General features: G+C 45.7%; 1 gene segment (V, D, J or C); it reads left to right on the forward strand.

Annotated features, from left to right (window-relative positions):
• Window positions 1-10374: 10374 nt before the first annotated feature.
• On the forward strand, window positions 10375-13042 carry LOC114765352 (Ig kappa chain V region Mem5-like). The segment is given in 4 exon segments: window positions 10375-10461; window positions 10568-10855; window positions 11869-11931; window positions 12510-13042. Coding segments are annotated over 4 exon segments (714 nt in total).
• Window positions 13043-13288: the final 246 nt, after the last annotated feature.

A 13288-nucleotide genomic window follows, 5' to 3' on the forward strand; every position in this document is an offset into this window, starting at 1 on the left:
ACATGTATTATAATATGATTTGCATGCTTCCTTTAATTTTCCTTGGTATATTGCTTAGCAGAAGTTCATTGGAGTGACAATTAATAAAGCAGCAATAGTCCCACATGAAATCTATACTGTGAAATAATGTCAAGTGTATTTTTATTGATTTATAGAGTATAACATACACAAGAGACTTATATACAGAGATAACAAAAATAAAGCAATAGAAACATCCACACTCTGAAATACCTCAAAACATCTGGCTAATTTGTTTAAGTCTTTGAAAAATTAGCATTTTTGAAGGACAGATGGTTGAAATTTACTGAATAATAAATTACTGAAATTTTATCTTTTAAAGTAGTGTGATGCCTAAGAATAGTACTTTGGTGTAATCTAGTGATGATATGTGGTCAGAGCGCATCTGAAAACTGACTTGCAAAACTAGCAAAAATGTTTGCTCCCTCTCAGATTTTTTACTTTTTTCCATGTTTATAACATATGAATGTTTCAGATAAAAAAAAAAATAAATATATGTCAAAGACACAAGCAAACACCAAATGTGTTTTTGTCACGACTACGGACTTACGGGGGAAGGAAGCGCAGAGGTTTGACATACTGGGAAGGGGTTTTATTATAACAAACAATAACGAAATACAAAGAAACAATGGCGCGGTGGCCGAAAACAGGTTAACGTAAATAAAGAACTGAAACAAACCCGTAGGCGTGTGGCGATTGCCAGAACTCAAAACACATAAAACTAAACCAGGTCAAGTTCGTGCAGAGAGTTCACGAAAATGCCAGAGACCCAGAAGGGGCGGAAACTTCCGGCATTTATGGGGCGTCAGGATTTGAGTCAGGTGTGGAGCCCAGCTGCAGGTAATCCTGACAGAGCCCCCCCTCCAAGGGCTACGTCCTCGGAGCCCCAACAGTACCATCAGTGGAGGCGGCGGGGCGGACGGCGGCAAACCACAGGGCTCCTGCCCTGCTGTATCCTCCCCTTGGAGGACCCGGTCCCTCGGGCTGGCTCCCCGGCGTGGTCAGGCGTGGCGGCCCCGGTCCCCTCGGGCTGGCTCCCCGGCGTGGTCAGGCGTGGCGGCCCCGGTCCCCTCGGGCTGGCTCCCCGGCGTGGTCAGGCGTGGCGGCCCCGGTCCCTCGGGCTGGCTCCCCGGCGTGGTCAGGCGTGGCGGCCCCGGTCCCTCGGCCTGGCTCCCCGGCGTGGTCCCGCTTGGCGGCCCCGGACCCTCGGCCTGGCTCCCCGGCGTGGTCCCGCATGGCGGCCCTGGACCCTCGGCCTGGCTCCCCGGCGTGGTCCCGCATGGCGGCCCCGGACCCTCGTACCTGCACACAATAATCAGGGCCGATCCATCTGGGTACATGTGGGCCCTGTCTCCACATGTCCCCTCTGACACGTCTTGTGTCACCCCCTGCACCGCGCAGGGACATTTGTCCCAGAGCCTCCGGCGACTGTTCCAGGCACCCCAGGCTGGTGCCTTCTGGGACTATGCAGCCCCTCTCGCTGCACGGCCCTGGTGCCAAGGGGGGGGCATTGCCAGACCATCCGGCTAGCCCCTTCTGCGTCCGTTGGGACAAGCAGGCCCTCTTCCTGCCTGTCCCAGCTGGGTCCTCATGCCTACCTGGGGGCTCTATGGCGCTCCACCCCTCTGGAGGCAGACGCAGGCCCATGCCTGGCCCGCCCTCCTCACTGGCTACCGGAGGACCCAGCTCAATCACTTCCCCACCTACCCTCCCCTCAGGAGGAGTCCCCAACCCGAACTGCACCCCCCCAAAAAATTCTTTGGGGGAGCACCCCCCCCGGCTGGACTTAGGGGTACCTTGGGGCTTGTCCACCTCGCCTTGGACCAGCACATTCGGGTCAGGAACCTCCTCCCTGGGGTTCGGCTCCGCGGCTGGGTCGCCATCTGGTGGACACAAAGAGGGGAAGTGGGGGCGACATACGGACACATATGCCACACAGACACACACAGACAGAAGAGAGGGTCGTCTGGCTCCCTCTCTGGGCTCTCCGGGACCTCCTCAGGGGGGCACAGCCAGGATCTCGGGAGGTGCGACCTTCTCGTCGCCCACCAGTGCTGGGTCTTCTTCCCCCGGATCCTGACTGGCGCTGGATGTGGTGGAGGGGCAGAGTTCGATCCCTGGCTCAGGCTCTAGCCGATCAAACTCCGCCCTCAGTCTCTGCTGGAAGTCCCGAGACCTCCTGTCTGTCTCTCCCTGCTGCCAGAGGGCTGCGCTCCAGCCCCATGCTGACCCAAGCAGACACACGAGGATGGTGGTGGTCTTATCAGTGTCTGCTGCCCCACTGAAGGGTCCCGGGACAATTGGGCTGTCCCACACGGGGCTGGGCACGTCGCTGGAGATGGTGGTAGGTGTGTGGTGTGGAGGGGGGTGGACGTCTTCTTCAGCAGGTGTGGGCGCTGGTGCTGCGCTGCCATTTCGCTGGGGAACGTCCGGGCAGAGGGAAGGCGGGTCGGCGACTGGAGCAGGAATGGAGGATTCCCTGCGAGGCAGTCCCGGCAGCGCAGTTGCTGGCTGGCGACCTCCCGTCGCCCTCTTCCACCAGCTTTCCTCACACTGCTGGGAGGGACGTGGGTCTCCACGGACCTCGTGACTATCCTGGATGGGCGCGATGGGCGGAGCCATCCCGGCACCGACTGCCCAAACGGCGTCATCCTGGTCGTCGTCCGTGTCCACCTCGTACCCCCGGAAGTCACATGGGTCATCACGGATGCCGCGATGATCTCGGACGCGCACGCTGGGCGGAGCCATCCCGGCAACGACCGCCCACCGAAAATCCACGTCATCATCGCTTTCGTCATCCGTGTCCTCCCACCGGTGACTCAGAGGGTCGTCCACCCTGCGGACATCCTGGACCCATGGCGCGATAAGCTCCCATGGGCAGTACTCTGGCCATTCGGGCTGGAGGCTGCCCACCTCCTCGCTGGAGGAACGCCGCCGTCGTTGCCGCTTCTCACCCCCCTGGAAGTGACGTGGGTCCCCACGGACATTGCGACGATCGCAGACTGGCGCGATGGGCGGAGCCCAACTCTCGTCTCCCGTGCTCTCGTCGTCGTCCGTGTCGTCCCAGTCCACGGGGAGCCTTGCCAGCAGAGCGCAGAGTTCTTGGCTCGACATGGCGAAGATCGTGGGGGTCGCATCTTCTGCGCTCGCTGCCCACGTCACTTCCTCGCTGCTGCCGACGCCAACGTCCTCGCTCCGCCCACTCACCCGCCGACGTTGTCGCTTCCGGGTTTCGCGGAGTTTCCCGGGGGTGACGTCATCACGCGGCGCCGCGTACCACGGCTTCTCGGGGAGAAAGCGCTCCACCAGAACGGGCGGCGCGTCTCTCCCCTGGCGTCCGCGTTCGCCGCGCCGGGCTGCGTCCTTCGCGGCGTTTCTTCTCCTCTGCTTTTTACCTCTGCGCTTTTGGGGTCTTTGGCATTCTGTCACGACTACGGACTTACGGGGGAAGGAAGCGCAGAGGTTTGACATACTGGGAAGGGGTTTTATTATAACAAACAATAACGAAATACAAAGAAACAATGGCGCGGTGGCTGAAAACAGGTTAACGTAAATAAAGAACTGAAACAAACCCGTAGGCGTGTGGCGATTGCCAGAACTCAAAACACATAAAACTAAACCAGGTCAAGTTCGTGCAGAGAGTTCACGAAAATGCCAGAGACCCAGAAGGGGCGGAAACTTCCGGCATTTATGGGGCGTCAGGATTTGAGTCAGGTGTGGAGCCCAGCTGCAGGCAATCCTGACAGTTTTTAAGTAAATCATTTTTATTGATTTATCACAGGCTCATCTCAAGTTTGCCAGGAAACATCTTGATGATCCCCAAGACTTTTGGGGAAATGCTCTGTGGACTGACAAGACAAAAATTGAACTTTTTGGATGGTGTTTTCCCATCTGATGTATAAGTAAAATTTGGTGTTGGTAGTGTGATGATCTGGGGTTGTTTTGCTGCTTCGGGACCTGGAAGATTTGTTGTGATAAATGCATAAATGCACCATAAATTCTGCTGTCTAAGAAAAACTCCAGAAGGGAATATCAGGCCATCTGTTGGTGACATCAAGCTGAAACGAACTTGAGTTCTGCAGCAGGACAATGATCCAAAACACACCAGCAAGTCCACCTCTGATGGGCCGAAGAAAAACAGAAAGATGACTTTGGAGTAGCCAAGTCAAAGTTCTGACCTGAATCCGATTGAGATGCTGTCGCATTACCTTAAAAAGGCTGAACTACTACATTCAGCAGAGATGAGTGGGGCAAAATTCCTCTACAGCTCTGTAAAAGTTACTGCAAATGCTTGATTGCTGTTGTTGCTAATAAGGGTGGCCCAACCAGTTATTAGTTTTAGGGGGCAATCACTTTTTCACACAGGGCCATGTAATGATTTAATAATAAAATCCTTGATTTAACCACACTTTGTGTTTACTTGTGTTGTCTTTGACTAATGTTTACATTTATTTGATGATCTGAAACATTTAAATGTGACTAACATGGAAAAAAGTAAGAAAGAAGGGGAAAACACTTTTTTCACCACTGTAACTCGATGTGGCTGTGTAGTCTTTTTTAACAGTGCAACCTGTGGAGTACCTTAATGGGGTAACTTAATAAAGTCCACAGACTTAAACAGATTTGTGAACAATATTTGAGAGTATTGGGTCTTTTGAGTATGTCGCTGTTTCAGATTTTTGAGTTCAGCTCATGAAAAAGGTTTTTTTTTTGTTGAGGGTTCTGTGTTCTGATTTGGTGTTGACTCTGTGTGTGTTCCAGATTTCCAGATTATGTATGCCCATGTTGTTGTGTATAACTCCATCCTGGTTGTGTTTGTCACTGTCGGGGTCATTGCACCTTTTACTATGTTCTGTGTACTCTGTGTCCTGTCTCTGAATAAATCCCCTGTCTTCGTAAGCCATGTGATTGCAACCTCTGCACGTAGATAAAGTAAAGTGAAGTGATTGTCACATGTGATACAGATATTATAAGAGCAGCACTGATGAACATGATGATCAGCACTGATGAGCAGCACTGATGACATGATGATCACCCACCTAATACTTAATAGGTCCTCATATCACTGTGAAAGTGATATGAGCTAACAATATGCAAGAGTGAGAGAGAGAATCCTATATGATATCTATGTTGTGAAATATTGTCACTACGTATAGCATGGGTATGTGAACGACAGCTAATATGTATTTGGCTTCTGGATTCAGGTAACTGGTTCTGTGATTTTTAAAGAGACTCACCATAGTGCTAATATTGTGATATATTGCTTATTTGTCTCGGGCTTTTCCTCTCCTTTTAATGTTTTCCTTTGCTTTGATAGCCATTTGCCACTGCATTAAAACAAGAAAAAAGTTTCCATCATTATTGCACACAAGCAATAGTGATGGAAACTTTTATGTATAATGATCTAATAATGATTATGCTGAGAACTCCAAAGCTGATTTTTAATGCTCACTGTTCAGTATTTAGACATATAATTTTTTTAGACAAATAATCAGGTCTCAGTTGTTTGCCATGCATCTCTTGGAACAGCACCTCAATCAGCCAATTTTAACCATTGATAAAAGCTTCAGGAACACTCACCAAACACTTGCTAAGGACCCCAAACTGTCCACTGCCCTGCCACAAAATGCCACCCCTAAGGCAAAGGCCTTAGATAGGTTCATTATTGTAGTGATTAATATTAATATATTTCATTTTTTAAACAACTATGTCAGAAGCCACACCCAAAGTATTGGTTTGCATCAAACAAAACATCAATGGCAATCAATGAAATGACTAAATCTGGGTTAAATGCTTATATGGAACAATGGAAAAGGTCTTGTGCTTTGATGAGTCCAGTTTGATGTGGTATTCAATTTTGCCTCTTTGACTGATTTTTTTCCTGAATTAGACAACATTGCTCAATGTCTGATGCGAGCTCTTACCTGTTTAACCATCATTCAAACTTTACAACCTGGGCCCACTATTAATGAAGTATTAATAATGAGAAGCAGCTGAAATGTTTATTTACTGCACTGCACAGAGAGAGAATCCTATATGATATCCATGTTGTGAAATATTGTCACTACATATAACATGGGTATGTTCACACTCTCTGGTACAGTGTGAAGTTGTACTTATGCTGGACTAAAACATTAAACAGACTTATCACAGGCAAATAAAACACGTGGACTTTAGTTTCATTCTGAATCTGCTTCACTGAAAGAGGATTTTCTACAGCAGCTTGATTTGACTCTGTAACTGTGGTCAACTTACACCAGCCACAGATACAAAGATTGAAAACATTACATTTTATTTATTTATTTCATTTAGGTTAAAAGAAATAATGCACAGATTTTTTGAAATATGGATAAAAATCAGCATAGCCTCAATAAACCTCTAATAACATAATAAATGCGTAAGGCATTCAGAATGCAGAATGTCTGGATGCGTAAGGCATTCAGACATAGACAGTCATTTTTATTGAACAAAACATTTTTCTCAAAACCAAAAACATAAATTAACCATAAATATCTATGTGATCCGGAGTTCGGACCGGAGTTTCATGTTCGTCTTGTGAAAATTGTTCCCTGATCGTGTTCACCTGGTGTATATTTCTATAATTGTATAAAGCTATCCTGTTCGTGTCTGTTCGCCGTCGGGTCATTGCATGTTGATGTTCCCTTGTCGTGTGAAGTCGTGCATATGCTTCATCCTTCATCGCCATGTCCAGCCCACCGTGACAGAATGATCCGACCACATGTGGATGCAGCCGATCGACGCCCCGCTGAGATCCAGGGAGCCGTGGTTCGTCGGGAGGACATCTACCCCACAGTTCCATGTCCAAGGTTCCATGTATGGACGTCCCCCCCGACGCCGCCGTCTCGTCTGGATTCCAGCGACGTACATCCGGTAATCGCCAGTTCCCCGCCATGATCCATGTCATGTTTTTATCGGTTCCCCAAGCGTGACAGAATCTCGGTGGATCTGTCACGCTGTCCATGTTCCTCCGTGCGACCAGACCTCCATGGCCTACGAAAGCTTCCGTGGGGTCGATGAGACCGGTCGCGCAGTTCAGGTGCTCCCGGTGTTAACCGAGATGAGGAGGCCAGTGGCCGGTGGATCTGGCCGGCGGGGCGAGCCAGAGACTGACCGGAGGGACGGGTGCCTGCGGACTGTGGACAGGATGCCGGTCTCCCACGGACAAGCCGTGCTTTGGCCCGGGCCTGACGCCGCCGGTGCAGGACATTCGCCACTCGTCCTTAATTATTTTTTCTTTTACAATTTTAACTACTCTTACTTGGTACATGGCCAGTGCCTGAACAGTGTATATTATGAATTAAATTCAATGAATTTAAATGACTCCTGTCTTCATCAGCTGCTGATTCTTAGATCTTTTCAAAGCCCCTGGGTGCTGAGGAAACATCTGCTAGAAATTCAGCTGTATTCTGGGAGCATCAGAACCATCCAACCCTGTCTATGCAAAGAGGATCTCTTCACATTCTGGTTTCACTTCACAAAAATGCCCTGATCATCAGCGTCTGTCTGTTCCATGTCCAAATAGATTGTAGGATCCTGTTCAAACACCAAGAATTACGTTTTTTATCCAAGAGGTTCTGAAGAACAGGCCCAATACAAGCAGCCAAAGCATCAGATCAGAATCAAAATATTTTCTTAATCTAAAAAATGTTATTGGTCCTTATAACTATAGGCTATTATAACAAACAGGCGGACTATCAGTGTCACGACTGGGGGGGTCATATATGTGTGTTTATATTTGTGTTTGCTTTTTTTTTTTGTTGGTTGCAACAGTTGGTTGCAAAAGTATTCGGCCCCCTTGAACTTTTCCACATTTTGTCACATTACAGCCACAAACATGAATCTATTTTATTGGAATTCCACGTGAAAGACCAATACAAAGTGATGTACACTTGAGAAGTGGAATGAAAATGATTCCAAAAATTTTTACAAATAAATAACTGAAAAGGGGTGTGTATAATTATTCAACCCCCTGAGTCAATACTTTGTAGAACCACCTTTTGCACCAATTAACTTTAAGGGTATGTCACTACCAGCTTTTCACATCTAGAGACTGAAATTCTTGCCCATTCTTCTTTGCAAAACAGTCAGATTAGATGGACAGCATTTGTGAACAGCAGGTTTCAGATCGTGCCACAGATTCTCGATTGGATTTAGATCTGGCTTTGACTGGGCCATTCTAACACATGGATGTGTTTTGTTTTAAACCATTCCATTGTTGCCCTGGCTTTATGTTTAGGGTCATTGTCCTGCTGGAAGGTAAACCTCCACCCCAGTCTCAAGTCTTTTGCAGACTCCACGAGGTTTTCTTTCAAGAGCGAAGAGAAGAGAAGCACCCCCAGAGCATGATGCTGCCACCACCATATTTGACAGTGGGGATGGTGTGTTCAGAGTGATGTGCGCATAGCGTTTTGCATTTTGGCCAAAATGTTCCATTTCAGTCTCATCTAACCAGAGCACCTTCTTCCACATGTTTGCTGTGTCCCCCCACATTGTGGCAAACTGCAAACGGGACATCTTATGGTTTTCTTTTAACAATGGCTTTTTTTCTTGCCACTCTTCCATAAAGGCCACCTTTGTGCAGCGCACGACTAATAGTGGTCCTATGTACAGTTTCCCAGACCTGAGCTGTAGATCTCTGCAGCTCATTCAGAGTCACCATGGGCCTCTTGGCTGCATTTCTGATCAGCGCTGTCCTACTTCGGCCTGTGAGTTTAGGTGGACGGCCTTGTCTTGGTAGGTTAACAGTTGTGCCATACTCCTTCCATTTCTGAATGATCGCTTGAACAGTGCTCTGTGGGATGTTCAAGGCTTGGGAAATCTTTTTTAGCCTTAGCCTGCTTTAAATTTCTCAATAACTTTATCCCTGACCTGTCTGGTGTGTTCTTTGGACTTCATGGTGTTGTTGCTCCCAATATTCTCTTAAACAACCTCTGAGGCCGTCACAGAGCAGCTGTATTTGTACTGACATTGAATTACACACAGGTGCACTCTATTTAGTCATTAGCACTCATCAGAATCAGAATTGTATTTATTGGCCAAGTAAGTTCAAGCATATACAAGGAATTTGATTCTGGCAGATGGTGTCTCTCAAGTACGGAGTAGAAGAAAACAACAACAACAAAAAACTACAACAATGTTCAAGCATGTGTGTAAGTGTTATTGTACAAGTTGTGGAATTTGTTTATACTGTTTATAAATAACTATATCTACTGAGTATAAATATATGTAGGAATGTACATAGGTCTATAAATAAATAGGCAAAAAATTTAAATCCTATAAACATTTACATTTACAGCATTTATCAGAGGCCCTTATCCAGAGCGACTTACAATCAGTAGTTACAGGGACAGTCCCCCCCCTGGAGCAACTTAGGGTTAATTGTCTTGCTCAGGGACACAATGGTAGTAAGTGGGATTTGAACCCGGGTCTTCTGGTTCATAGGCGAGTGTGTTACCCACTAGGCCATTAAACGGCGTGTACATAAAGTGCAGTGTGCAATGTTGAAGGTGATTTGCAGCGTGACAGTTTTAGCTGTTTAGGAGGGAGATGATGAGGGGGAAGAAGCTGTTCCTGTGTCGGCGTGTCCTGGTCTGCAGGCTTCTGTAACGTCTGCCAGAGGGCAGCAGGTCAAAAAGTCTGTGACCAGGGTGTGAGGGGTCTGAGATGATTTTCCCAACCCTTTTCCTGGATCTTGAGAGGTACAGGTCCTGGATGGAGGGCAGGGGGGCACCGGTGATCCTTTCTGCTGTCCGTATCCATAGGCAATGTCTATGGGCAACTGACTGCACTCAGACCAAAGGGGACTGAATAATTACGCACCCCCACTTTAAAAAAAAAATGTTTGGAATCATGTAATGATTTTCGTTCCTCTTCTCAAGTGTACACCACTTTGTATTGGTCTTTCACATGGAATTCCAGTAAAATAGATTTAGTGTCACTTTGTCACCACTTTGTCACTCACTTTGTCACTTACAAGCTCTGTTGCACTACATTGTTCACATTGTTTACATGGTTTGCACTCTCCACCATGTGCCCTTATTTGTATATTGTGTTTTTAAAATTGTATTTATACCTTTGTATTTAATGTTACTTGTAAGCACCATGGGTCTGAGAGTAATGAAATTTCAATTCTCTGCATGTCCTGTATATGTGGCAGAATTGACAATAAAGCTGACTTTGACTTTGACTAATGTGACAAAATGTGGAAAAGTTCAAGGTAACCGAATACTTTTGCAACCCACTGTATACACACCCAGCAGCATGATTTACATACAGGAGCCACTTTGCATTGTCAGCACATGCCTCAGTGCTCTAACAGAGTTTATAGCAGATTTAAGGGGACACACGTTTGTGCTACACAACAGAAATAGTCCACAATGACGTTCATCATTGTTTTCTGGGTGTTTGCTCTGTGTGTACAAGGTAAAGGAATTACATTTAATCCATTAATAAATATGAGTAAATATGTTTAATTTTACTAATTTAATCATTTTCTTTAAAATTTGGTTTGATTGATTTTATTTTTCAGAGGTCAGTGGGCAGGTTACTGTAACACAGACTCCAACAGTGAGAACTTTTCAGCCACAAGATTCAGTCGTACTGAAATGCAGAACCAGCTCTGGAATTGCAGGTTGGGGTTTAAACTGGTACCAGCAGAAACCAGGAGAAGCTCCTAAACTCCTAATCAGAGCTGCTGATGGGCGCCACACTGGAACTCCAGAGCGGTTCAGTGGCAGTGGATCCAGTGGTGGTTCTGACTTCACTTTGACCATCAGCAGCATTCAGGCTGAAGATGCAGGAGATTACTATTGTCAGAGTAGACATAGTATCAGTGGCAGTGCTGTGTTCACACTGTGATACAGAGTCGTACAAAAACTTCCCTCAGTCAGACTGTACAGTGATGACATTGCTGCATTTGCTCCTACTGCAGGTGCTGCAGAGAGAGGAACATCTCATGTTCTGTGCTATGAATTCACTTCATTCAGCGCTCTTGTCCAGGTATGCACAAAAAATCCAGTTTTGCTTTAGCTGCCTGTACTCCTGGCAATGGAGGTGGGAAAGGGGTGAGGTGAGGTGCTCTGGATATCTGTTTTTGTCACCTAACTGGATTGCAATTGGTCAAGACCTGTCCAACTTGGGTGTCCCATCTGAATGCTGAGCTTACGATCACTGAGGCACACAACCCCCCCTGATCACGATATGGTTACATTCCCTCAGGGAGGAAACTCAAACATTTAAAAATAAATATTCCACATCAGACTTTAACATGACATTTACCTTAATTGAATGGCCAACATCAAATTCAAGATTTAAGATGTTTATTTGTCACATACATAGTTATAGAAGTGCATCATTGTAAAGTAAAGTGAAGTGAAGTGATTGTCACATGTGATACACAGCAGCACAGCACACGATGCACACAGTGAAATTTGTCCTCTGCATTTAACCCATCACCCTGAGTGAGCAGTGGGCAGCCATGACAGGCGCAGTGTGTGGGGACGGTGCTTTGCTCAGTGACACCTCAGTGGCACCCTGGTGGATCGGGAATCGAACCGGCAACCTTCTGATTACGGGGCCGCTTCCTTAACCGCTAGGCCACCACTGGGTGGCTATGAACAAAATGATTTAGATGCATAACATAATTTATTGGACTACAAAATAAAATCTAGTCAGTTTGCATCAGGATTGGTGACTGTGGTATTTTTTGTGTTTCATATTTAATTTGCAAATCATTGACAAAAATACTGAATTCTATAAAATATACGTTACAAGGGACTAGAACCAGTGAAGATGGAAAAACGAATAAAAGAATAAAGTCCCAACATAAAGATCATCATTGTGGTCCATCACTGTGGTACACGTTTGGTTGTGGCACCGAACTGGAACTTAGCAGTAAGTAAAGATTTTTTTGTTTAATTAATTACTATTATTGTTTTTTGCTTAATTGTTTGTTGTGCTTCTTAACGTTAAAGTAAGTTGTTTCTGAAGTGTCTGATTTTGTAAGTTAATATTGAAGTAAAAGACATTGCAATTAATGCAGCACATATTGTGTTGTGAATCCAAAATAAAACATTTTATGGTTAAAACATGTTTATTAGATTTAATGATTAATTGAAATACATAAACGGGAAGGGATTCTTTTTTAAAACATACATATTATTCAGCACATTTCCTCAGACATGAGCCTCTGTTTTAGTTCTTATAATAAAACACTAAATATAAGAAATCAAACACACAGACAAACAGAACAAACAGCAGGGAAACAAGAACTCAGTTTCTTTATTTTATACCATAAAACCCTTTAACATCTTCAAATGCAATCAATTCTTCTATTAAGTTCATTTTCATTGTGTGTTCATCTTGTATCTTGATTATTTGTGTATTTTAACTGAAGTTTTGTCTGAGTTGAATATGAATTGTAATGACAGGACAGGAACTTCATTGCTAAATTCTCCTGTTTTCTTTCCCAGCTATCACCCGTCCTACACTGTCAGTCCTCCCCCCATCTAAAGAGGAGGTGTCCAGTACGGGTTCAGCCTCGCTGGTGTGTCTGGCCAACAAGGGCTTCCCCTCTGGCTGGAGTCTGAGCTGGAAGGTGGATGGGAACAGTAAGAGTGGGGAGGACGGTCATGGAGTCCTGCAGAAGAACGGCCTGTACAGCTGGAGCAGCACCCTGACTCTCAGTGCCACCGACTGGAACAAGGTCACCTCAGTCACCTGTGAGGCCACCTACAGCTCCCAGCCTGCTGTTACTGGGATTCTGAGGAGAAGCAACTTTTCTGAGTAGAACCTGCTCACATCTCACAGCAGCTACCTGCTCTTTAGTCTTCTGAGTTTATTACTGATCGCTTTATAAACTCACAATTTAAATCAAGTCTTCTGATGGGCTTTCTTCTTGGTCCAATCTGATGTTTTATGTAATAATTAAATGCATTTGTTGGTTTAAAAATCTGCTTCTCTACACCTGTTCTTTCATATATTAAAGCCATTGTTGTAAAATTAATTCTGGATAAATATTTTATTGACTTTCAGTTACTCAAAATGCGGAAACATTTTAGACATTTATGATGGCAAAATAACAAAAAGTTAACCACTGATCTGTAATGTAGTTTACACAGAAATGATACTCTGTTATAATCACAACGCAGCAACAGATGGTAGAGCAACAGGGTGGTAGTAGCCTAGTGGGTAACACACTCGCCTATGAACCAGAAGACCCGGGTTCGAATCCCACTTACTACCATTGTGT

This window comes from Denticeps clupeoides, chromosome 15 (assembly GCF_900700375.1).
Source record: "Denticeps clupeoides chromosome 15, fDenClu1.1, whole genome shotgun sequence".
NCBI lineage: Eukaryota > Metazoa > Chordata > Actinopteri > Clupeiformes > Denticipitidae > Denticeps > Denticeps clupeoides.